Source organism: Rhipicephalus sanguineus, chromosome 2 (genome assembly GCF_013339695.2).
Source record: "Rhipicephalus sanguineus isolate Rsan-2018 chromosome 2, BIME_Rsan_1.4, whole genome shotgun sequence".
Taxonomy (NCBI): domain Eukaryota; kingdom Metazoa; phylum Arthropoda; class Arachnida; order Ixodida; family Ixodidae; genus Rhipicephalus; species Rhipicephalus sanguineus.
Genome location: NC_051177.1, coordinates 91,341,182 through 91,367,322, shown reverse-complemented (window position 1 = coordinate 91,367,322; position 26,141 = coordinate 91,341,182). Strand labels below are relative to the sequence as shown.

The 26,141-nt window shown below is 47.8% G+C and overlaps 1 protein-coding gene and 1 long non-coding RNA gene across 2 annotated transcripts; one reads left to right on the top strand and one right to left on the bottom strand.

Annotated features, from left to right (window-relative positions):
* Positions 1-1,730: 1,730 nt before the first annotated feature.
* Positions 1,731-17,929, bottom strand: LOC119383372 (solute carrier organic anion transporter family member 4A1). Its single transcript, XM_037651470.2, has 13 exons — positions 17,362-17,929; positions 16,897-17,163; positions 15,404-15,697; positions 11,888-12,236; positions 11,298-11,397; positions 11,081-11,202; positions 10,014-10,157; positions 9,358-9,447; positions 6,223-6,415; positions 4,671-4,833; positions 4,085-4,338; positions 3,128-3,192; positions 1,731-2,014 (listed from the first exon to the last, which is right to left on the bottom strand). Exons 1-13 carry the CDS (start codon positions 17,554-17,556, stop codon positions 1,773-1,775), a joined length of 2,478 nt encoding a protein of 825 aa, XP_037507398.1. The 5' UTR covers positions 17,557-17,929; the 3' UTR covers positions 1,731-1,772.
* Positions 17,930-22,149: 4,220 nt separating this feature from the next.
* On the top strand, positions 22,150-24,261 carry LOC119383371 (uncharacterized). Its single transcript, XR_005181652.2, has 2 exons — positions 22,150-22,272; positions 22,716-24,261. It is a non-coding gene; the product is annotated as an uncharacterized LOC119383371 (long non-coding RNA).
* Positions 24,262-26,141: the final 1,880 nt, after the last annotated feature.

The following is a 26,141-nucleotide window of genomic DNA, read 5'->3' as shown; positions in this document are numbered from 1 at the left end:
GCAAACCATTAATTGCGTCATGAGACGAGGTCCATACTATAATTTAGCCATAGAAATTATGGAGCTTCTTCACGTTGCTTCAACAAATGGCCACCTCGTCACCTCGTCACCACTGCGGCATAATGGGAAACGAAGAGGCAGACGCCGATGCTAAAGGAGCCTTGACCAGTGGCCCTGAAGTGCGCATTGCGTTTTCACGGCCAGACACGAACGCCCTGCTTCGGTACGTAATGCGTAACCTCGCACTTAAGCACTGGACCAAACCGGAGCGACGACACCGGCGATTACACAAATGGGACCCCGAAATGAGGTTCTGTATGCCTCGTAAATTAAAACGACACAACACAAGTATGATTCACCGAATTCATCTTGGTGTGGCCTTCACAAGACGTTATGCACATATCATCGGCTGCAGTGACATCGGTCCCAACTGTGATCACTGTCAAGTGCCGGAAACACTTGAGCACATATTTTGTACCTGCCCAGCATACGCATGCGAACGACAGAAACTGATTTCCTCTACTGAAGGAGTGCATAATAGGCCATTAAATGATGAGGTTGTGTTGGGCCCTTGGCCTGACGCCAACAGCACAACTGTGGTCATAAAAGTGGTCGCAGCTTTCCTACGAGCCACTGGACTGGATGCGCGGCTATAGTACTGTGCCACCTAGACGTGACTGTACATACTCACCTCCCTTACTTACCATCGTCATCCATCATTCTTTTTTCTCCCCTTTCCCCACCCCCGGTGTAGAGTAGCAGGCTAGAGCATGCTATCGCTCAGGCCGACCTCTCTGTCTTTCTATAAATAAACCTCTCTCTCTTATGCTAAATGGGTGGATGTAAATTTTCTTCGCTTCACGAATCGCTAGGCTACCGCCGTTGCTTGCTCGGCGTAAATGGCAGTAGAGTGCTTATTTGGGCAGTATTTGGGCAGTTGGGAAGTTGCCATTTCAAGGTGCACCTGAGAAACAACGGCCCCAGAAACAAGGACAGAAACGGAACCCTGCACCCGTCCCACGTTCTTTTCAATGTCTTCCTTAACCCATATATGCCCAGTGTCCCACATATAGGTCGCTTCTTTGATGCACTCTAACATCGCTATTTCTTTAGCTGATGACTAGCGCCACCTACAGCACATCAAGCAGGCCTCATTGGGTTAATTTGTGCACTACTCTGTACAGACCAGCTCGGCACACTTCAAAGAAAATATCGAATATTTGGGGAGTATTTCTACAAGCAACTATAATCGGTCATCTACCTCGCGCGCTTTTCTCGCGTTATCAGCGCTGTCCCGGCACTTCCCGGTCACGAACGACGTCGCGTGACATAGCATTCTTCATTGGAAAGTGGCAAGCGTGGAGTTTCGAAGAATGGAAACGCGAGCAAGCCAGACGAATATTGTTCCGTTGCAGAAATACTCCCATCAGCCGGGGTGGTCTAGTGGGTATTGTGCTTCACTGCCGACCCGAACGTCGCGGGATCGAATGCCGGCGAAATGCTGGAGGACCTTGTGCTTAGATATAGGTGAACATTAAAGAACCCTATAGGGGGTCGACGAAATTTCTGAAGGCCTCCATGGACTACGGCGTCGCTCAAACATATCGGGGTTTTAAGACGTAAAACACCAACAGTTATTAGTGATAAGTACTCCCTAAATACTGGACTGCTTCTTGAGCGTTGAGAACGCAGAGTTGCCAAGGTTTCAGAGCGAAGGTACGAGATAAAAATATTTTTTTTTCTTCTGCAACGCTTTCAAAGTCCCGCGGGAGTCAGTCGGGCAAGGCGGCTACGGACACGGGCGGTGGTGATGGCTCGTGGAGGAAGTAGAGTGCCAGCCCGAAGCAGAAAAACGAGGCCATCTTGAGCGCCAGGATGAGGAAGTAGACGTTGCGGTTGAGCAGCATGTTGTCGTAGATGGCGCATGCGCCCTGCGACGACCCGCACGGCTCCTCCCACAGCACGCAGCTCGCGTCGATGGTGTGCCCGAACGCGGCGCCCGCGGGTATTAACCCTGAAACAGTTACACAATCACAAAGGTCAGAGGCACAATATATCTACAATATCATCATCATCATCAGACTGACTACGGCCACTGCAGGGCAAACGCCTCTCCCATGTTCCACCTATCAAGCCGGCCCTAAGATGTCCTTAACACCCGTTTGTTCCCTTACCCACTCTGCTCTCCTCTTGTCCCTTAAGGTTAACAGGAATAACACGTTTCGAGCTAGTTGGTTGTTCATACCGAGGCGAAAACAGTGCGTATAGAGACGAGTACGAACAGCCACAAGAAAAGGCGTGGCGTATGAGCAATAAACTTCAGTTGTTAGTCAGCGCCTGTGTCTGTGCCTTTTCTTGTGTCTGCTCGTACTCGTCTCTACGCGCTGTTTTCGCCTCGACCTTAAGGTTAATCATCTTCCATTGCACGGCTTGCTGCGTCATCATCAATTTAAGTTGAACCCTATTCGTAAGCCTCCAGGCTTCTGCTCCGTAGGTGAGTTTCTCTTGAGGAATAGTGGCAAACTACCATTCATGCTTTGAGAATGCCTGCCAAATGCGCTCCACCCCATTCTTATTCTTGCAGCTACCTCAGTCTCGTGGTCTCGTAAGGACAGAAAGTGAGCGAGACAGGCAGGTATGCCCCGATCTGCTCCACACTCGCAATAGGGCAGCCACAAATTCAGAAATGATCTATACCACGTCATGGCAGTAAGTATCCTTGTAGCGTTGGTTGCTTTCTTAGGATCAGCCTCGCTTTGTCGGTGAACACTGACGGTGGTACAAACGGAGTTTCGCAAGATAAACGTACGTAAAGAACATCAGACTTCCGGAAAGTCATAGCCACGACATTTAAACACATGGGAATGATGACTGTCTTTTCCTGCGCCATTTTATCACAGCCTCGCAAAGCACTTCGGGAGTATTAAATTCCTATATATACCTTAGCTGACCGCGAGATTTCTGTCCAAGGACTACGCAACATTCCTCGGTCGATTTCTCGTCACGTGCATATATACGTATAAGAATCGCAGCCACTGTAGCAGTGAAGAAATCGTTATCTGAGAGATCTAGCATTATTGTTTATCGCTTCTAGATGCTGCGATGCAGAGATATATTTCTCCCTCACCGAAAGCCCGCACGATGATCCATTGAATTCCGAGGCCGACGGACTTGTCCTTCTCAGGAATACACCTGCGTGAAAAACATGCCATTGAAGCAATCGTTTCAAAGCTGCAGGACTGCCGTTATGAGTCAATCGTTCGTATTAGCAGCTCTTAAATAACCGAGAATACAAAGCATGCAGCTGATAGTTAGCCTATATGACACTAATCCCGCAGACATCGTCCCAGGGATATTGCTCCCAGGGAAAACATGCAATGTGGAGGAATCTTCACGGAAGCGAAATCGGGCGTCCTGTGGTGTAACTCCTCCCACATTGCGGACTTCTAAATTTTTTGTGCAATTTTTGCACGCTTCAAGTAGTCCACCAATTCACTCCCACGCTAGAAGCCCACTAGCTTCCCAACCAGCTAGATTAGTAGAACAACTGCACCGGAAAGATGGTGATGGCGTATTTGATTTCCAGGGCAGGAGGAACATTTAACCGCTAAGCTTCCTGCGTGACCCGTTTATTTCGTCATCTCGCTTATCGCGCGGCACTCACAGATCTAAGCACCTAACAATAAACGCACAATACAACCACCGTTCGATGAATACGTAGGCCTGCATTCACAGAAACCTCTTACGCTAAATATTTTCGTAAGAATATTTTAGCCAATCATGACGCGGGAAATATCCTTAGCGAATTCGGCTGACCAGTGGGAAAACGAACGTACGAAATATAATTTTCGCGAATTCAGCCAGCAGTTCTTGCATATTCGTGCTACTTTCAGGCGCGTTCAAACTGTTCCTTCCATTCAATAATCGTAATAAATTGATGACAATGACAACACCAACAGCGCTAGGTATCATTAGTGTGGGTATGTGTCAGTGTGGACATAGATTACCGACAAAATGGACCCGCTTGCACGCAAATGCTTCGTGAAGCTTTCGCTAAATCTTGAAATGATGGCGAAATGCACACCTGAGAATGGCCGCGACGGCAGGCGTGCTGAGGAAGAACGTGGCGAACACGATGGCAGCCAGGATGGGTATGAAGACATTGACCAGGCCGCATGGGTTGGGGCACTTGTTTCGCACAGCGTCGATGGCGACCATAGTGCCCGTCACCGTGCCGAACGGGCTCGTGCTGCCACCCTGGCCACTGGCTCCGTCGCCCTTATGCGCCAGCGAAGGCGCCGAGGCCGTGTGGTTGATGCACAGGCACTGCGAGTACGCCTGCGTGTGCGACCGCAGTTATATGCACAATAGTTTTTTCCCATATTATGTTTTGTATTCTGTGCAGGGACGTAGCCAGAATCTTTTTCGGGGAGTTGGGGGGGGGGGGGGGTCCAACTAACCTTTATTCATGCATGTGTTTGTATGTGTGCGTGTATATATCCTTAGCGTGCAAAATTGAAAAATTTTGGGTGGGAAGTTTAACAAAGCCACCTTTGTGTCATATGCGAGTTCGTTATAATGAGGATTGAGTTAGTGCTCCATACTGCCCGTCAGACGACAAGCTGAAACCACTTAGCACATTTTTTTTTATAAGCAAAAACGATACCCACCCTGCTGTTCGCCGTGGCATACTCGCGCAGGCAACCGGCGAAGCACGGCGAGTAGTAGGTGTAGCCGTCGCGGCCGCAGACGGGATTGAAGCGTGTCGTGGTGCAGCTGCAGCGGCTGTTGCACGACTCCTTCAGAGAGACATTCACGCTCGCCACGCCTGCACTGCGGGCGTATAAAAGAAGGACACAGTTTCGCCGCAAGGGCGAAGCAATGAATGCGATAGCAAGAAACTAATGCTATACGAAGTGAGGCTCGCCAATGGATACTCTCAGTTTGAACAGCACTCCTGTTGCAAAGGCGGCCGAAGCAGCGAAGGAAACTAGCGTGCTTCAAGTGTTGAGCTGTGGCACTTGATAGTTCGCGTTCATCTTCTGTTTGTTCGTTTAGCGGCGTCCCATGAGCTCGAGTGACTTTCGTACGCTCCGTAACATGAGCGCGGACATCACGGTGAAAGCTCGAAACATCCCTCTGCCCCTCACAACGAGAAAACCGCGCGAGCAGACAGCGGAAGGGCAAGGTTCTCCGTGCGCAAATATAAGAAGAAGCGAGCGAGCTCGCCGACGACTTTTAAATCCGCCCGTCGCGCTCCTCGCGCCATCTCGCTGGTAATGAAGAAACACTTATAAGCGCCTGCCGTCTCCGAGTCCTGCCAGCGGTAAAGGGTATGTATATAACGCTCGCCGTTAGCTACCTGAAGGATCTGCGCTTTCTGGCGTAGTGGTTAGCGTCACGCGCTGCGGAACGGGAGGTCGCTGGTTCGATTCCGCGCTTCGGAAGCATTTTTCTGAATTATTTTTCTTTGCGACTTTGATACATATATATATATACATACTTATACACATACGATGCATGACGGCGACGGCAAAATCCAGCCGAGACTGTCCATATAATTGCTATCGCAATAAAAGTAGCGTTCACAACTAGAACCCCACAACACCGCAGTTATCAATCGCAGTTAAAGAAAAAGTCAGCCTCGCCACATGGGCGAAGCAATGAATGCAAAAGCCACAAGTATGAATGTTATACGAAGTAAGGCTAGCTGCTAACTCATTTAGCATCCGACCTGGCGTAACGCAACAAAACAGTGGTGTAAGGAAAACGCGGGCGCGGCAGCGAGCGGAACATCCTTCATGCTGCCTATCGCATCAACGCAAAGTTGTGAGGACGCACCACGTAGAAAGGTATCAGCCGTAAGCCAATCACTGTGAAGATAGGACGCGCGCGACCGCGCCCGGCCGCTCAAAGAGCACAGTTTCTGGCAGAGCCCCCCCCCCCCCCCCCTCCCCAATTGCTAGCACCCCCCATGGGCGGCGGAAGACGGCCGGTGCTTTTCTACTTGAGCAGCGATCGTCGGCTGCTCCCACATAGAACTTGCACATAAAACATACGACGCGCGGGGCGATGTCGTCGCCCCTGAACTTTATACAGAACCACACGGCGACGGCAAAACCGCTCCTGGAGTGTCCATAATAGTATCAGTGTCTACCAGTCTCCACGACGCAGAGAAGAAAGCAGGTATTAGTTTTGCAAGGTGGCATTGTCTGAGCTTACACTCCGACGTCGTACTGGACGTTCCGGTAGGGGATGTTGCCGCAATGGAAGAGCAGCACGCTGACCAGAACGATGGGCACGAGAAGCACGAGCACGCAGAGGCGCACGATGCCCGTGGCGCCCAGCTGGAAGCGAGAAATGACCATGCCTCCTAACATAACGCCCACCATGGCCGTCGGTATGGTCACGGAGCCTGCGCACGAGACGTGAAGACATTCGGGGTGCACTTTGACAGCGTTACAAAAGGAATTCCACTGAAATTAAAATCCTAGGAAGGAAGATAAAACGAATGGAAGTTGTGTGTTGTCAATCTCTGTTTATCCCTTGCTCTTGTAATCAGCTATGGCTTAAAAATTCATCCCAGTTGCCACGCGAAGTGACGGTACCAGTTTCAGTGCAGGCTTTACTATAGAACATTGTACTGTGATTTATTGCTGGGACAACTGGGAAGGCTGCAAAATGCGCGCAGTTTAGCCAACGTGCCTACAAGAAATTGTGCAAGACACGACACCCCTGTGCACGAGAGACGATGAAAAAAGACGGGGACGATCAGCATACGCACATTGTAATAATCTCTTTTATCCTTTTCCCGTCTCTGTGCAGCACCGTTTCCCGTTTTAATGTACCAATCTGCCCAACGTTATGTATATTATAAATATTCTCTTCTGGCCCGCCCTCAATTTAAAGTCCTTTTGTGAAATGTGTAGAAGTTGTCATTGTTACGTAATGAACTTTTGCAGAATCCACTTCGTGAAACGTTCAAAGAAGAAAGCATAACGATTCACGCTCTTGGCACAAACTCCAATTCGATTTGGCATACGGAAAACTGGTTGTCACGGGTCCCGTAAGAACCAAATTTTCTTACGACGAGTTCAAGCAATATTGAGGGCTGAATAGCGTGGGCACGTTTTGCAGCCAAAGTAGCTACGTGTTGAGCTATTCGACTTGGGGCTACATGTACGTGAGGGCCGTTAAAAAGGTCCAGTGCCATCAGTTTTCATCGTACAGTGCAACCGCGATGAATGAAGCATCACTTAGGCATGTAGTGTTGGTATAGTAAAAAGCACCAAGTGACTCGAAACAACGCCCCCCCCCCCCCCCTACGCTAGTCTTTAGACATCCGTATAGTGAAAGCGTATGTTACTGAGCCTACACGCATTTCGTTCTTTCGCGCTGTACCTGAACTCGAGCGTATGTATAAATTGGATAGAGTTCTAAAGCTCGCGTTAGAAGTGGGCCAGGCTATCGAAACAAAACGACAGTGACAGCCACTGCATGCGTGAATGCAGGCGCGGATGAGGTATATATTATCCACCGGAAGAAATCAGACATTTTCAAGTCATTGTGTTGCACGTTGTTAAATGTGAAGCATTTCTTAGCGAACCTCAGGCACTTTGGGCGTTTCTATCTATCTATCTATCTATCTATCTATCTATCTATCTATCTATCTATCTATCTATCTATCTATCTATCTATCTATCTATCTATCTATCTATCTATCTATCTATCTATCTATCTATCTATCTATCTATCTATCTATCTATCTATCTATCTATCTATCTATCTATCTATCTATCTATCTATCTATCTATCTATCTAGCCGCCTACGTCTGGGCGCTCTCCTGGTCGTCTCCATAACTTCTAATATACCAAAATTGGCCTAGCAGGGGATCAGTGTATGGTGAACACGATTCACTAGCCATGACATGAATAACACAAAATACCTGTCGCGTACGTCATGAAACCCTTTCTCTCAGTCACGTGTGGCACATACCCGTATACCAGAGTTCATGATATGCGGGTATGTGATACGAAGCCTCAACCGACAAAATAAACGCGAACACACACATTGACACGCAGGGAAAGTGATAACAATAAGTGTTGGGGGTTTTATGTCCCAAAACCACGATATGATTATGAGAGACGCTGTAGCGAAGGGCTCCGGAATTTTGACCATCTGGTATTCTTTAACGTGCACCGAGATAGTACAGTACACGAGCATCTAACATTTTGCCTCCGTCGAAATGCGACTGCCGCAGCCAGGATCGAACCCGCAACCTTCGGGTCAGCTCCGAGCACCGTGACCGCTACACCACCGCGGCGGACGCAAGGAAAGTGAGGAAGCTGAAGACAGAACACCCCTGGAAGACGCTAAACTACCATGCACTCGTTCACGTGGTCCGCAACGTGGACCACGTCGATTGCGCAAAAACCGGGGTCAATGCTTCCAACAATAATTCTGCCGAGAGAACCAGGCCTCTCATCATTACCGATGGCTTCAACATTGATTCATCAAGACACAACAGCGCCTGGTCTTTATGCTGCGTGAAAGACGGCTTGAATGTGGACAGGGCATCAAAAGACCTCGCTGTCACGTCCAGGACAGGAGGCGTCATAGACCATTTCATCGTAAGGGGCATCCAGGATTTCCACCAGCTGTGCTATACGTCGCTCTTCACTACACTTAGACCCCTCGTAGCCGCGATCACGAACGGATCCGATAAACAAGTCCGGTCCAGCTACTGGTGCTCACTGATCACGGGGATGACGACCTTGTTCAAGAACTGTCAAGAACCCCTTCTACACATACACAAGGGTTCGTGAAACGTGCGTGCGTTCTCCGTCATAACGTACAAGTATAAGCACAACAACTGTAACGCAACTGTAATAACTGCAACTCTGACTGTAACGTACGTGCAGTGCGCCTGCGCGTGCCGCTCGGCTGCGTGTATATCCAGGGGAACTTTCCTGAATGAAGCTATAGTTGCGAGTCACGCCTGTCCTATGCATTTGTGTTTCTTCTCTGTGCTGTTCGGATTCGAGCTATCCAGTATTGAAGAATATAAGCACTACATATCAGCTTACCGCGTCTGGTGTTGGTAACACCCATGTTGCTGTTGGCATCGTTACGCAACTGTAAACAACTGGTTATATAATACGTATGCGACTCTTCAGCATATGAGTGTGTTTATACCACTTCCACATTTCCCTAGCGTCATTCCGTAACGTTTCGCTCAATATGAAAATTTACGCCACAGTCACCATCCCGCGCATGCTTCGCATGGGATCTGCCCAATTTTCTTATCTCTCGCACCGCATTTTACTATAGCCGTAATGAACGCTCCGTATACGTACCCATAATCATTGAAGCTGTGGACGCGGTCATGCTAAACTGCGCCTGCAGCATCTTCACCAGAAATGAAGACAGGCCGCTTGCGACCATCACTGCATAGCAGAAAACCATACAGATCACTCAACAATGAAAAACATAATCAAATTACTATAATATACGTCGACTGCTGCTTCTGGAATGCTTCCATGTGACCAATCGTCACGTATATGTTAAACTCGCCAGACTCACGATTAGTGTGTTTCAACCTCCAAAGACGGCATTCCGATCATAAAAGAATTGATTTTCGCAACCTTGACTTGCGTTTTGGATACCAGAAGATTGCTACGTATATGACAAATCGGTCGTGCGGAATGCCGCCAGGTGAAGGAAGGGATATGAAAGCAAAGGTTGCCATCCACAAGTTTCTAGCACAAGGCTACAAGGAAACCCATACTTATTTCTCAGAAAGAAAGCTTCATGGTTGATCTCAGATTCGAACCCAGGACCAGGCAGATTTTTTCGTCAACTAAGAATCCCTGGCAGTCTGCACGTTCTCGCAATAAAATGATGGGTTCCGAGCAGAAAGAATAGCAAAGTCCACCAATTTAGCTTCGCATTGAAAGACACTCTCACGTGCTGCTGTCATAGTCAGACCTTGCAACTAGCCGTGTATACTTACGCTCAGCGGAACCGGCAAAGCAAACGAGGACGAACGGCTTTATGCTCAGCAAATCAAGCACTGTTGCCTGTAGGTTTCCTTCCGATTGACCCAGGGGCTTGTCTTGGTCATCAAGCTTCTTTTCTGCCATGACGATAGCGTGGTCTGCGAAGAAGTTAATTTAAACATTGGAAGACGCTTGAGCATCGCCTTCAAGAGTAGAACGCGATAGCGTTATTGGGCCCCATTCGCATCGCCTTCTCAATTGCTTGCCTGTGTTCGCTTCTCGACGGACACTTCGATCATACCGCAAGAAAATAAACATCTGTGCGCACAACATCGATCTTAACACGGCGCGCACACACTAACACCTCCTGTCCTCAAAGACACAAGCGTCATATACAGACATCAAGATCGCACAGTCAGAGAAATCATCGAAGCTTTCCACATCAAGAAGGGGGGAGAGGGGTGTATTAGTCAGGCCTCAATTAACCTCCTGGAAAAGGAGATTAGCTTTTTAGATGCCACTTAAGAAGTGTGTTATCTTGTTCTGCCTAACTGGCGCCTAATGTCATAAAAGTGTAAACTGATACGCATATGTTTCATCATGTGACCCTTCAATGTGTATATTTATATGTGTGTGGTGAATAAAAAAAAATTCAGTTAATAGTCAGCGCTCGTGTCGTCGTTTCCTTATTCTTCTGTGTTCTTGTGTGTGCGCTGTGTTAAGATGAAGATTTACCAACTTGCCCAAATATCCACCTTACGCATAACATTGGACATTTCAAATTCTCCTGCAATACCTACAGCGAATACAGCTGTTAAGTGCCCACTACGCCATAATTCTTCCTTTTGCGAATTGACAAAGCACCCACTCTGCGTAGAACTCTCCATACTGCGTAGAAGTCTCCGTACAAGCAGCCAAGCAAGGGTCCAACTTGGGACCGCTTGAACTGCCTTCGCAAGGAGTCCACGCATATTTAATTCGAAACTTGATTTCTGCGACGTCTGTTGCATTAGCTGTGTCGTGTACGCACCGATACAAACTCCCGACCGAATCTCATCTCTTACATTTTCCGAAGCCTCACCTGGCAGCTCTGCCGGTAGAAAACTAACGGGCAAGGCCAGAGCAAAGCACAAAAGCCCCGCGTAGAGAAAGCACAGCCACCAAGCGCCGACCCACGCGGTGCTCTCGCGTGTCAGCCCGAGCCTGCGAAAATATCAAATGAACATGATCGCTCATCACGAACATCTGGTGATACTTATTCACAGCTACGCGTGGTTGCTTTTGAATTACTTTCTTACAGCGTTGGATTGACGCCTTGATCGACGTAATATTTCAAGAAGTTCCCGTTGACGACGAATCCTGTGGCCGGCCCCACAACGGCACTCGCTTGAAAAGCGGCTGCAGAAAAACAAGCACACAGCCAGTATAAGCTTGAAGATGAAAGAAGTGCTAGATGTGAGCTTCATGTGATGTTCAACCGCAATGATCGTAACGAAAGAAGTTCTCCAGTGGTAAACTTGTGCTGAACAACTAAATCCTTATAAAACTGTCGGGTGTGCATGTAGTCAACACTGAACGAACCGCATAAATTATACCCTTAGATGATATGTCACATAGGGTTCATTCGGGCACGGCTGTTTCCAGCGATACCTCCTGTTCAAGAATTTTTCATCTCTTCAACATTGATAGTGACCATTGATAGCAACATGGATAGCAACATTGAGAGTGACCCTATGGAATCCACGTAAGTAAAAGTCAAATATGGCGAGCAGACGCCTTACATGTCTTATGGAGTAAATTTTTTGGCCTCAAGTAAACTGACATCACCAACCACTCGAGCAACACAAAAGGTTCGCTAAGGACACCGACGACATCTTGCGGCGCGTACCGATGTACTTGGAAGAGACGGATCGTCGGAAGTTCTCGTCCAAGTAGGCGATGCCCAGCGTGAAATAAGGCGCCGTGCCGATGCCGTTGATGAAATTGCCGATCCAGAAGAACCACTTGTATTCGCGCAGGTCACCCGCGCCGGGATCGCACTCAGGGACGCTGTCGTTGACCGTGATGCTGGTGGCCAGCTCGCAGGTGTCGGGCCTCGGCTGGCTGAACGAGTACGGCGGCCCCACGAAGTACGGCAGCGCCATGGTGAGCGTGCCGACGCCCATCAAGCACGTGCCGAACGCCATCATCAGCGGTTTGTTCTTGTCCTTGCCGAAGTGCGTCACCGGCAGGAGAACCTGTAACAGTAAATATAAAGACCCGAAGCTATTGGCAATAGGTGTAGGCAGGGTTCTCCACTGGGAAGAGATTGGGAGGGGGGGTCAAGTTTTACCGCAGCGCCCCGCCCCCTCTGGTCAACTCCGAAAGAATAAGAGCTTCGTAATGGATGCATAATAATAATTATTTACTGCACTCATTATCGGCCACATCATCAACAATTTGTGTATCTATGTAGTTGCGTGTATTGTCTTACGCGCAGTACGCATTTTGCTACTTCGCAAAAGAAATCGTGAATTATGGTGCACTGAGTATTACACAAATACACGTACATGAATTAAATTGAAGCGATGACGGTCTTGTCACAACGACCTGCCATTTGCACCCGGCTTCCCGCGGGTCAAGATAGGAAATAAACAGTTGTCTGAATACGACGTCAGGTGTACATTCGTCGTCATTATCGTCAAAAGACATGCGTAGCCATAAGCTTGCGCATTGAAAAATGGCGTGAACGGTCCTTTGGATGACTTGGGTGGTGGCCGCTCCCCTTGCAACACCCCCCCCCCTCACCCTATGCGCACGTCCTTGTTGTTCTTTGTTCTAGTCCTTGCCGAAGTGCGTCACCGGCAGGAGAACCTGTAACAGTAAATATAAAGACTGTTGACTGCCATTATGCAGACATCAGCCGCAACTACGGCGTGCCTGCCAGAGCTCGAAGCAACTCTCGGAAGCGCTAGGAGTTCTGAACACCTCCCACCTTATAGCCGAGATCATGAAATTCTGCGGATTCTTCTCTCCATAACTAACAAAAATATGTGCGAAACCTCAGTGTCATACGAGCACAAATATAGTAAAGGTTCGAGGAGAAAAGACATGCTGTCTAGAACTGTTCAGCATGGGGCACAGAAGCAACAGCATATTCCATGCGGACCTTTTAGGAACTGCGTTAACACGTGCGCATGTTGACGGTAGGACGGCCATCGTAGTAGCCGACTACTAAAGTACAGCTCGCGTAATGCGGAAGATGAGGGTTCGGCTCCCTTCATACATTTTTTTTTCCTTTTTACTTATGCACTTAAATAATATGAAACCATTATCTTCGCTACGCTTTCTCGGGATTCGTTGCCTGTATGCTTTGTGTAGTTGCAAATAACCAAACTAAATTACGTTTAAAACTTGCTGCATCTTAATCTTACAACCGGACTGGCAGCTAGGTTTGTTGTTTCGTTGGTTGCGAAACTCCATTGAGGTCATGTAAGGCGTGTGTTAGCGCGATGCGGGCGACTCCCACGTCTGGACCCTGATGGTCCAAAGTTCGTTACCGAGGAGGGAGCCGCGGAGGGCCGCCTCCCACCTGGCCGAAGCCGTATCACCTGGCCGAAGCAGGACCGGTAGGTATGCTAAAGAAAATGGGTTGGAATGTGAGGGCTAGGTGTTCTTTCCGGCCTGACTTTGTGCTCATCTAGCGCATACTCTGGTTTGCGCACTGCAAATGTTGAGGCTGGATGTTTTACAGTTACAGTAAGTATAGTTGGTTACTGTATAGTTGATTACTAGTACTAGTATAGTTGGTACTAGTATAGTTGATTTTACATGTATAGTTGGTTCTACATTACTGAACAGGCGCGAACGATCGACTTGTTTTGCCGTTCAGTCTGCTACGGGCACAAGGACAATATTGGCGCCACAGAGGCCAGCGCACGAACACACCAGTGAAGTGCATGCCGTTCTCTTTACTTGTTTCGTGTGTGCTGGTTTTCATGATGCTATCGTACGAACTCGGCCGGCTCAATGTGCTCCAATAATACTGAATATACTTCTACTACTAAGACGAAGGCTAAAGCGGTTTACAAGATCTTACGATATGTCCCAAATGCTTGAATGCGTCCACATCTGGCGGCCAGCTGTGTGCCTTCATGGCCATAAGGGCTGTTCGAAGTTGAAGCCTGTCCTGCCCATCGTATCCGTACCCTAACATATCCCCATCCTTAGGCTGTATACATCAAATGTTATAGTTACGTGATTTCTTGGGGTGTGGAATAGATCGGTGGATAATGCACCAGACATACAGGAATAAGAAGATAATATTTAATCAAAAGAAAGGAGGAGAGGTCGGCCTGGAAGGCGCGTCTCAAGCCTGCTACTCCTCACCGAGGTTAAGGGAAAAGACCCGGGCTCCTAACCCCCCCACCCGCCCCCTGGCAAGTGGCGGTCGTCGGCAGATACAAGCAACGCTTGACCATACTACAGCTTATGGAGTCAATGTTTATTACGCTGCTATAAAAGCGGTTAGCCAACACTGCAAAGTTGCGTTTTGTCCGTTAACTTCTGTTTGGTTGTTTTCTTCGTTGTGACTCTTTCAATCAGCGCATAATCACAACTTTGCCATGAACCAATTAGCCCCCGTCATCGCCTTACCAACACTGCAACCACGATTGCAGTTGCTCCAACATAACTCTTGTATTGGGTGTTTTTTCCTAAGCAGTTTGATGCGCTGGCGTGGCTCTGCGGTAGAATACTTGACTGCCATACAGAATGCCTGGGTTTGATTCCGGCTCAGGTAGTGATTTTTATTCTTTGCTTCCATCGGGGCTTTTCGTTCATCGACAGCGCCGTCGACGCCGGCATCAAATTATCTGCAATCGCGAGCTCCTTAAAGCATTATTTCCGAAGTATATTCTCGCTGTCCCTGGTCTGATATGGAATGTCAATCACCTGTGGCACATACCCGTATAACACGGGCCACATACCCGTTTATGCGGGTATGTGTCACACGTGACTGGGGTAAAGGGTTTTGCGACGTGCGAGACACGCAAGTCACGTTATTCATGTCGTGACCAGGGAACCGTGTTTGACATATGCTCATCTCCTCCTTTGCCAATTTTCGTATATACTAAGCTAATCTGCCAAAATTGTGGCGTACACGAATTTGCCACAAAAAGAAATCGCATATTATGTGGCTGTGAAGGTTTCCCTCGCCCTAAAGCGCTCCTGCCAGCTCCCTCACGGTCAGCGTGGAGCCAGCCTGAGTCCCCAGACCGTCTGTAACTCTCTGAAATAAAGTTGATTTCTCCTCCTCCTGAACCAATTACTTGGAAAAGAACGTACGAAAAATATAGCAGCGTTTAAGCTCATCTGACTGATGTGAAATGCGTCAGTGAGTCCACATCTGCTTTGGAGCGCGCACCACGAGCGAGGCGACGCTGTACAGGCTGCCGATGAGTCCGGACTCCACGCTGCGCAGCTGATAGCGCTTCTCGAGCGTCGCCAGGTTCGAGTTGACGCAGCCGTTGGTGATGAGGCCCTGGAGGAAAGCGCAGCAGCAGAAGAACACCACCACGCAGCCGGGCCGTCGCATACCACCCAACAGGCGGCCGCACGCCGGCAGCGGCTCGACGTTCGCCGGCACCGGGGGAGGCGCCGACACCGTTGCCGCTACCTCCTCATTCGATGGTGTCACTCGCGATGGGCTCTTGGCGGCCTGCGTTAGTAATAGAGTTTATGCAAAACACCGCTATGCAGTGGGCTTTTCCAGACGTCTATATGCAGATTGACTCCCCCAAACAGGCCCCCGCCGCGGTGATTTAGTGGTCATGGCACTCGACCGTTGACCCGATGGTCGCGGGATCGAATCCCGGTCGCGGAGGCCACATTTCGATGTAGGCGAAATGCTAGAGGCCCGTGTACTTAGATTTAGGTGCACGTTAAAGAACCACAAGTGGTCGAAATTTCCGGAGCCCTATACGGCCTCCCTCGTAATCGTATCGTGGTTTTGGGACGTAAAACCCCAACGATTATCAACCAAAAAAGTGGACATTATGCTTCAAAAATAGATGTTGGCATGGCAATGTAGTACAAACACCGACAAATTTATTTATTTATTTATTTATTTATTTATTTATTTATTTATTTATTTATTTATTTGTTTGTTTATTTTTTGTTTGTTTTTAAAACAGCGTTTCTGTTTTCCCTTTCTCCACTTCGAGGAATGCGGGCGCTGGACTTTAGTGTTTTGTCCAATATACAACTTAGGCCCGCTATTAGGCACGTGCACCTGAGGATGTTGCAATATCTATCTACCCACTATCTCTTCATCTATCTATCAATCTTGGTTTATTTTTTCTAGTGGGGCACGCACCTGTTTACCATGACCAGAGTCCTTCAAAGGACTCTGCCCTGACGTAGTATATATACGCTGTGTTAAAACGGATGTAAAGAAGCAATCAGCCAAAGCTACGGCCAGAAGCAAACTACATATTCATTCAGTAGTTTGCCTACGCACGTCGCCACCAACAAATGCTGCCGAGCTCACAACCGCGTATGCTTATAAACGCCGCTTCCCAACATCTCGTTCTATAGCTAATACGGCTATAGAACGCGGCCGGCCACCGATACTCAGTTAAAAATGCCCGCTCCACATTATATCTAGACCCATATTTACATACTTCGTGATTCGCGACAGCTTCTTCGACAACTTCAAAATGTCCCGTTTGGTTATGGTAAGGCAGCGCTACACAGCGAATACACAAGGAACGACAAGACAAGACAAGCTTTTCTACTCGCTCCTTGTGTATTTCTTGTCTAGCGCTGCCTTATACCGTAATTATGAAACCAAACCAACTTGCACGCGTATCCGTTAGCCTGCACTGCATGTCCCGTTTGATGATTGCGTGCACTTACCGGCAAGGCGGTGCGTTCGAGTTTCGAGGTGACGTCAGCGCCGCCGGTGTCATGCAGCAGCAGTTCCTCGTGCTGCCTGTCCTTGGACTGGTGGCGGCGGCGGTGGCGCGTTCGACTCGGCGAGCGATGTTTCTTCGTATGGCTGGTGCGACTCTTCTCCTCGTGTCCGGGCTGTGGCTTCTTTAGCAAATCCTCGACGGCCGAAGATGGCGACCGGCTCCCGTCGCCAGTGGCCGAGACGGCCTTCGGGTCCTTCCAGAGGGCCATCTGTGGTCGCGCATGGGACAAAAGAGGTCGCTGGTTCAAGAGAGTGGGAACCTGGGCTAGTTGGTATTGTATTCATAGTTGCCATAGTGGTATGTATTCGTAGCTAGTTGTCACATCCTTGGGAGAACGACAGCTCCATGAAGGCATGACACATGCTTCTAAACGAAGGCTGCCTACATGCAGTTCTAAAACACTCACCATTTTAGGATGACGCAGGGCGTGAAAGAGGACTGACTGAAGACGGCGACGGAGGGGCAGAGCTGCTGCTTGCGGCTGCTCGCAGTCGCGTGGAACGCCGTCAACTGCAGGAGCTCGTGAGCCATAGCTCGTGCCATCGTCTTCGTGACGATGTTGATGCCCGAACTTTCCCACCAGGCGGGATCGCTCAGACATGACCTACAATCTTGCGTGACTTCTTCAGTGTGGGGAGCAAATAATTTTTTGAACGAGCTTCCTGGTACACGTATGCGAACACAAGTGGCAGACCTCTCGACTACATGTCGACCCATGCCTGCAGCCTCTCGACGATTCTGTTGCTGCGTCACTGAAGATGACGCGAACGGCTTTTCCGAATCTGGAAAACAGAGCGCGTTGACGTCGATGTGAAAGAAGAAAGAGAAGTCAAATTGTCGACGTGATTAAAAAATTACTTGCGATACCTACAGTCACTAACGTTATTTTATTTATAAACATGTTAACGTTCTTTTTTTTTCCTTACCCTGCTTCTTGCGTTTCTAAATTTCCATTTACACCATCCGCCGGCTTCTTGGATAATCCCCCGTAGAGGGTTATAGGCGCCGTTTATCAAGAAGCATGCAAGCAAGCAAACAGGGGCACGACTTGCTGAGTTTCGCGCGCAGAGTCTGGACCGACCTTACCATTACCAACTGGCAAGTGGACCAACCTTATCGTTGCCATCCGGCGAAGTTTCTCCTGACTGTAGAGAAATCGAAGAGCCGAGGACAAGCGAGCTGTACAATCCTGAAAAGATGTTCTATTATAGCTCCTTCATGCACCGGTCGCACACACGCACACGCCATTAAAAAGGCTCCGCAGAGATGTCGAAACACGGTACATTCATCACAGTTGCTTAACTGAATGGTCGAACGCAAACAGTGGCGACCCTGATGAGCACTGCTTTAGCGACGCTTCCGTGCATAGCTTGCATGTATAAAGCGAACGGAACGTGGCAGGAGTAGATAGGTGCCGCCACTTTCAACCAACAGATGTGCGGACGAGTGGTGCACTCATTCTGTACAGTAAAACAAAAGGATGAGCTCTACATTAGCATCAGGTGTTGCTTTCACTCATCGGTCGTGACAGTCGCCAGCGCATTACATGCAGCAGACGATATGAAACCAGCGAGTGCGTGGTTCGCGGTTGGCGTAGCACAGCTGCCGCTTGACAACTGTCGCGCCACAACAAATTGCACGAGCGTGCGCATCTCCCTTTTTTTTTTCTTTTTTTTTTGTTAGCTAGTCGATATGGGCGAATGAAGGAGGACACATGGAGGGGGAGGCGATGTTGCGCCAACTGTTTTGATGAAGCTAGGCATTCGTTGCTTTACAGTTCTTTCGTCAAATGACTAATCGCTATTGCGTAGTCATACGAGCTAAACCCTCCTTGCATGAAGCTGTTGTGTCCCCGGGGAAGCTATACAATAGCGTGCACAGACGTGGTTGCAAAAACAAAGCAGGTCCTGTTATGACAAACGGAAAGTGAACATTCGAAACACGGACGGGTGCAAATGAGTTTGTGATTGAACGATTGACGAAAGCTCGTTCATTTAGTAACGCTTGTGTACCCTTTACAGTCCTGTTTTGAACGGTTCAAAAAGGCTTGCTGCTGGACAAGTTGTCACTGCTTACTGAACGTTCGTGTGTTCTGGTGGCACGCGGCGTGTATTTTCAGTGCCGTGTCTTTTTGACGCCGCACGGAGAATACTACGCGTGGCGCTTTTTGTGCGCCGTTCGCTTTTGGCAAGGAGCCGTGTGCGTGTTCTCAGTGGTTTGGACAACTTTCAGCAAAAAGACAAATGTCCTGTTGGAATGAACATACTCCGAAGCTTCGTTTCGCAGCGTGTCGAAGTTTATCTTTTTCGTAGCGAAGCTTCATTCGCTCCAGCTTCTGTTGCTCGGTCAGGTCTCATTTATATATCGCATGCTGGCGGTGTCGGTAACGCACCTTTGGACGCACCCAGCCATACAGGCTTTCAAAAGAGGCAAGCTGGCTTTATGCACCGCTTATTTCGTGTACCCGGCCTCCCCTATAAGGTGTCCATGTGGGAGCACGCACGCAGTTGCTTACGCTCATACAGTAAAGAGTCCCAAAATCAGACAGTGGAATGGGACCCTCAACAGCAATTTATAGTACAATATAAGCATGCATAATGTTACCCACATGTTTGTTACATTCGTATATTTTTTTAATTCTATAACGCATTGCGCAATCTACATTTCAGTTGTTATAAACGTGCGCTTGTTTAGCCGTTGTGTTTCCTGGGTAGGTATATTATTGGCAGTGATTATTTGTTCGTTTTTTTTTTATTATGCATTTAGCTAGCGTTTACAACATTTCCTGGTCATTTCGTTTAATTCTCTAATTGATCTTTCACAGGTCTTCATGTTCCCCCATGAGTAAAGGTAAGTTAAACAAAAACTACAATTTTTTTCCTGCCATACATTACACTATCACATGAGTTCAGCCTTGATGATCGCCAATGCATGCATTAACTGGATGATTTAGCCAATTAAATTCGTAATCATGACATTACCGAGGTAGAATTGCGAATTTGCAGACATCCAGTATTTCAATAGTATGACACTGCCGGAAACGCCGTGTCTGGCCGCAGTCTCGAAAAATGGTCCTCTCAATCTGCGGCGAAACCAATTGCGCTTCCTGCTCACTTTTCCGCACTGCAGAAAGGCGCAAAAGGGAAAAAGCAACTAAATGAAGCAACAATGTATATAGCGATACATCTTAGTTCAGTATTTCTCGAGGCTTGCGCTTTTCTTTATTTTTTTTCAGCGAAATGTTGTGCTGTGAGCGCTCGTTGACTCCATCCTAAGATCCGACATGTTCTCTGAAGTCACGAATTAATTAAATCTTTGAACATCGGCCCGTGAAAAATAGCTTTACTTTGAATTCACCTCTTCCTTGTACTTTTTTGTTTTGTTTTTCGGGATTTGAGAATAATTGCTGCAATGAAACGTCTCAAAAATGTTCATCAAAGCTGTGCTTCGGCAGCAAAGCGAACATCGTTTCGGGGGCTCACATTGGTTTACGTGCACTGGCCCCGGTATAGTAATACGTACAAATTCCCTGCGTTTCCTTTTCATATCTCTCTCTCTCGCTCATCCGCGTCTTCCGCTTTGCCACTATGCTCTGTGACCGCGCCACGGTGGTCTAGTGGTTATTGTCACGGTGTCGTGACGGGGCATCGTGGTGCTCGACTGCTGACCCGAAGTTCGCGGGATCGAATCCCGGCCGCGGCTGCTGCATTTTTGATGGAGGCGAAAATGCTTGAGGCCGTTGTACATAGATTTAGGTGCGCGTTAAATAACCCAAGGTGGTCGAAATTTCCGGAGCCCTCCACTACGGCGTCCGCCACAATCATATCGTGGTTTTGAGACGTTAAACCCCAACAAGTGCTAGTAATATGCTCTGTGCTCGTTGAGCTGGTGTGCCACATCATCACTTTCAGGTTCCCGAGCTGATAAACACTGCTGCACTGGGAACAAGCTTGGCCAGACACCGGGAAAATCTAAGAGCCACAAAATTCAGCCGAAACTGGATTCCTCACGCATGCCACTCTGTATAAAAATAATCGAGATATGGGGCTTGACAGCTCTTGAAGGTGACACTGACACGTTGATTTCATGCACTGGGCCGTAATTCATTCGTCCTAGAAAAGACTTGAACGGAAAAATATTTTCTCAGTACTCTCTTTCAACAAAAATCTACATTCTTTTCCTCCGTTTGATGTGACATTTCACTAATTCTTCAAGGCTCTATGAAAACTGTCGCGTTGAGGTTTCAATGTGGACACAACATCGTTCGGGTAGCGCAAAAATTCAGGCCTGTCAAAAGAAAACATCTTGCGTCAGAGATGCTTCGTCGGTGGCGGGCGTTCGGATGCCCAGCACTCATGAAAGCAACTGCTACAGTAATGAGAGCATAGCTTGGATGAATGGATGGATGCTATGAGCGTCCCCTTTATAACGAGGCGGTGACAAGTGTGCCACCAGGCTCGACAAAAAAAAAATATCTTGTTCCACTTTTCCTTCTTTTTTTTAATTTAAATCTATCTTACTACAGGGAAGAAAACTTACATTCTCAGCCCAGTTCTCTGACCTTTACGGCAGAATGTCCTTATTTTTCCCCAATATTTGTTTTTATTCTTTCTCTCTAATTTTCTGCCACCAATACTCTAACCGTCTCTTACTTATTTCAGTCGCGGGTGTGTTCAGCTTTCCATTGTTGTCCTTAGAACCCAAGGCTTCATGTAGGCTCGTGCCCAAACGTACACCTAGATGGATATCTCTACGTGCAATCAGAACATGCTCCGCCGTTTCCTTATCTTACCCACAGCATGTACATTGTTCTTCTTCTTCTTTACTGAATTTCGCTTTATAACTACGCGCTTTAAGGCAACCAGATCTCGCTTCGAACAGTAAAGCGTTTCCCCTTGAATTATCGTAAAATGTCTCCCTCCTTATTTCATTTTTGCCCTTTCGGTAGTTACTCAGAGCCGGTTTTTTCTTCATAGCTGCCGTCCAGTAAAACCTCTCCGCCTCTCTGACTGTCCGCTTAACGCTCTTTGTTGACATCTTGTCCTTCACAATCATATCGTGGTTCAACGAAACATGACAACGAAACATGACGCATTGCAGCGAAGCGCCATCGCCATGGTCATCAATGAATCCAAACCAAAATTCAATCCACACAAATCCAAGTCAAGCATTTATTTTGAACGTCTAGCCACAAAGCCACAATACCGTACCGTAGGCACCGTAGGCATACCGTAGGTCATAGAGTATTGTAGGAAACTGTATGCCGTAGGTGACTCGCGTGGAACAAGCAGAACGAAAACGACGGAATGTGAATAACGTGAGTATAGCTCGAACTGCGCAAATGCATTTAATCACTAGCTTCACGGAACTTCGCTAATATCACTGCTCCGTTGCGAAGCAGTGAATGAGGCGTGACACCTTTTGGCTGGACCTGACACCCGTTATGGGATAAGTGTGTTTGTGCCTTGCCGAGATCTTAGAAGCACTGATATTTTATTTGCACACGCTTCGTTTGATGGCGTAACGTCTCTGATCACGCTTTCTACTATCTTATCATTTGCCAGAAAATACGAAAGAAAGAGTTCTTTGTAGTAATTCCAGATCGCCATCACTCCCCGAGCACCACCAGCAGTGCCTACGTTTGCATGTTTTGTGTTTCAACTGTTCAGGGAATGTGTGTTCTTTGTCAAAGCGGTGTCTGTGTTCTGGTGCCTGTCGGTATTTTGTGGCTGTCCATTAACATAAAGGCGTCCACCGCAGGTTCTCGTTGGATGAACAATTGACACAGTTGTGGGTGAACAACATGAACACTTCTGCGTTGGTGCACGACGTAAGGGGTGCGCCGCGTTCTGAAGACGTCGAGAAAAAGGGCTTCACCGCGGTGAAACTGGATAAACGACGTGGCAATGTGATCCTCGCCAAGTCTAATTTCGCAGCCACCACTGCTCAAATGAGTGCATCTCTTTTGAGCAAGCCTCGACCATTAGGCAAGAGGAAGGGGGACTTTCCCACAGCTTACCTGAAGCACTCTTTGAAAACGCCGTTTAGTGTGACCCTTCCCCCAAGTTCAAAGCTTGTCATTGTACCGACCAAGCGATATTATAAGAGCGTGCCAAATGATGACGTGGATACCACTGTTGCTTCGCAGGACAATGGTGACCAGCCACCTGAAGAGCAGCGTCTTTTGCAGAAACGAAAATCTGAGTTGGAACGAGCGACAGTTAAAATTTCAAGGGCAAGGAGAACGCATAAGGTCGTCAAACGAAACCTGAGGAAGCTAAACGACTTTCTGTTCACCGAAAAAACTTTTGAGCGCAATGGTAAGAGAGTAACTGAAATTTCTTTGTCCCGTTTTGCGCTACAAGTGCTTGAGAAAAAACAACAAGGGACCGAACACAACCACACTGATGAAGCAACTAGCACACCAGACCATGATATTTTAAATGACTCTGAAGTGGACAAAATCGATCGACTGTTCGTGATTGAAAGCCAGTAAATGCAGTGTTGAGCGAGATTTTCATCTCTTTTGTTTTTCTGCCTGAATGACTCAACTTTTAGTAAATCAAAAGTTGAACTTTTCTACAACTGGCACCCTGGAATGCCAAAATGTGTTCTACTTTATGCAACACATATTCTTTTCATGCCCATGTCAGTGAGCATTGGCGCTTGCCTTGTCAATCGTAAGAAAAGCAGTGCAGCATTTGGTGAAAAGTAATTGAAAATGAAACATATAGCACACTCCGTTCACTAGAAAACAATGTAGCCTTGCAAAAGACAGATAAATGTTCAAGCTCGAGCAAATTTACCTGGCCTCCTTATCAGACAGCTTGGAAGACTTGTGGATCATCTCTCCTACCATGCAGTGTGGTCTATACTACGTGTCACAAGATGCAGTCGGAAAGAATAACGAAAAGTGCACTTGACATTTCCATGATTCGCTGTTGCAGGGACCCTGAAATCACTTTGACTGTTGTGTACAAATTGGGTGCTGTGTTGGCATTGCAGAACCTTGGGATAGCTAAGGGGTGAATTTTGGTGCTGTATAAACTTATTTATTCATTTCTGAGCATCTGCATTGCATTGATCTCCTCATTATTGCCTGCCTGCATTGATTCTGTGCGAAAGAAGTGTCACGTCACTCGGGCCAGTCGTCCGATTGACTTCCTTTACGACGTGATTGGAAATACGTTAGGCCTGCTGTTGCATTAGATTTCATTTAATCGAATGTACATACATAGTAATTTGTGCACTTGTAAAAATAAAGACATAAACAGAATAAATGTTGACTTTGACCTAGTTGCATTCCAACAGAGAGAGTGTGGATTGTCTGCTGCAGTCATCCATGCACGTTCACTTGTGCATGCATGCTAGAAAGGGAGTGGAATAAAGAGTTTATTTTGAAAAGGTGGGCTCGTTAGACTTGAAGTGTTAGGGGTAGTGATGAAAGAGAATAGAACAACTGTCTTGCAGCAGTGCAGTGCGGACAGCTATCTCTCACAACACAAGCACCACAACGTTTTCTTCTGGCAGCTGAAAAGTGATGGCACTGGCATAAACTAGCATTGATTTTTACAGCACAAGTAGTTATGAGCTCACAAAACAGCCGATTTTGGTGGTGTAGTTGTCTGCCACCAGTGTCCATTGCAGCTGTCATGCACAATGAGAAAAAAATACAGGGTACGAGCAGGAAACAAACACAGGCACTCTGTGTGGCAGTTGAGTGTTCTACCCCAGAGCCATGTCAGTGCTTGTAACTTCTTCACAAAAACTTCTGTCGTTATTCAGGAAAGGAAAAAGGGCACCTAATTTCTGTCTGCCTATAGGCGACACGGCGCAGTGCCTTGTAGGGGTGGAGGTAAGGATGGAATAAAAGTAGGAAAATAGAGAGAAAAGTGAGAGAGCCATCCATCCAACGAAGAGAAAAGAGGACAGGAAAGATGTGGAAACGGTCACGGGAGTTCAGGGACGGGTCCGCGAAACACAGCTAGAGGCACGGTGCACAACATCGGCGAAGCGGCGAAGGCCCCGTCGATGAGCGGCGCACGGCATAGCGGGCGAGGAGTCCGTCACGGGGCGCCGGTCAGCGAGAGGTACGAGGAGTAATCCAGGACATCGCGGTCGGCACGTCCGTCTTGCTTGAAATCCAGCGAGCGAATCCCCTTCACAAAAAGACCCCATATACAGGTGTCAGGTTGGGCGAGGAGTCACGTTTACAGATTCAATTGCAGGGTTCATAAACAGCGTGAATGACACAGACGCAAGAAATACATACGACAGGACTGAAGTACATGTTTCTTTCGTCCCCGTCATTTGCACTGTTTACGTACCCTGCGAAGATAAACTGACTCAACCAAATTGTTGCTACAGATGTAATATTGCATGCCAGATCATCAAAATCATACCAGGTGCCACACAATGTAAACTGTGTAACGAGTGGGTGGTTTAAAGCTTCCCACCAATTACAAAGGGCTCAGCCATAATTCTTTATAACCACGTGGCATGGGAAACTAGCATCACAAGTAAATCACCTAATGGCCATCGTCGCTGTACAAACAAGAAAGAGACATGGGAACACGCTCTGTTCGAATTGACTGGAAGTAATGTTTCCTCAAAATGTTGTGCCTGAGGAGGCAGGGCACAACCATGGCTTCAGCAAAAAAGGGGGTCAGAGGGCTCGGCCAGCTCCACTTCGCGGACACTGATGAAACAGCGAGGCTGGTGGCCTTCCCTGACACCCACATGGGGCGGCTTCTTCGTCGGGAGAACTAGAAATGTTCGCCATTCTGAAAGCGCCTACTCCTGAACAGTGACAGGCTCTTTTATACTCCACTGAGCCTCGCCCCATCTTGGCACGTTTCTCGAAGGTTGACCCCTCCGCCCTCGTGGCACGGCACAGCCCTCCCCTTCCTACCGGGCCTCACTCTCGCCACACTGCAAGGCCATGTGATCACCGTTACACCTACGGACGAGGAAGCCTCGACTAAGAGCAGCTTCGATGTTAAAAATTTCGAACTTTTACAAGCCTGAACCACAATATGATTAGGAGGCATGCCGTAATGAAGAACTCTAGAGTAATTTTGACCACCTGGGGCTCTTTAACGTGTACCTAATACAGAGATATTGTTTCTTTCGCCCCCACTGAAATCCAGCTGCCATGGCAGGGAGTTAAACCCACACCTTAGCACT

Excerpts from the sequence above, each read along its gene's own strand:
- LOC119383372 (XM_037651470.2), bottom strand. The coding sequence starts at position 17,556 with ATGTCTGAGCGATCCCGCCTGGTGGGAAAGTTCGGGCATCAACATCGT. Across the intron at positions 17,164-17,361 it reads CCCTGCGTCATCCTAAAATG|ATGGCCCTCTGGAAGGACCC; the intron begins GTGAGTGTTTTA and ends GCGCGACCACAG. Across the intron at positions 3,193-4,084 it reads GCCGTCGCGGCCATTCTCAG|GTGTATTCCTGAGAAGGACA; the intron begins GTGTGCATTTCG and ends TTTTTCACGCAG.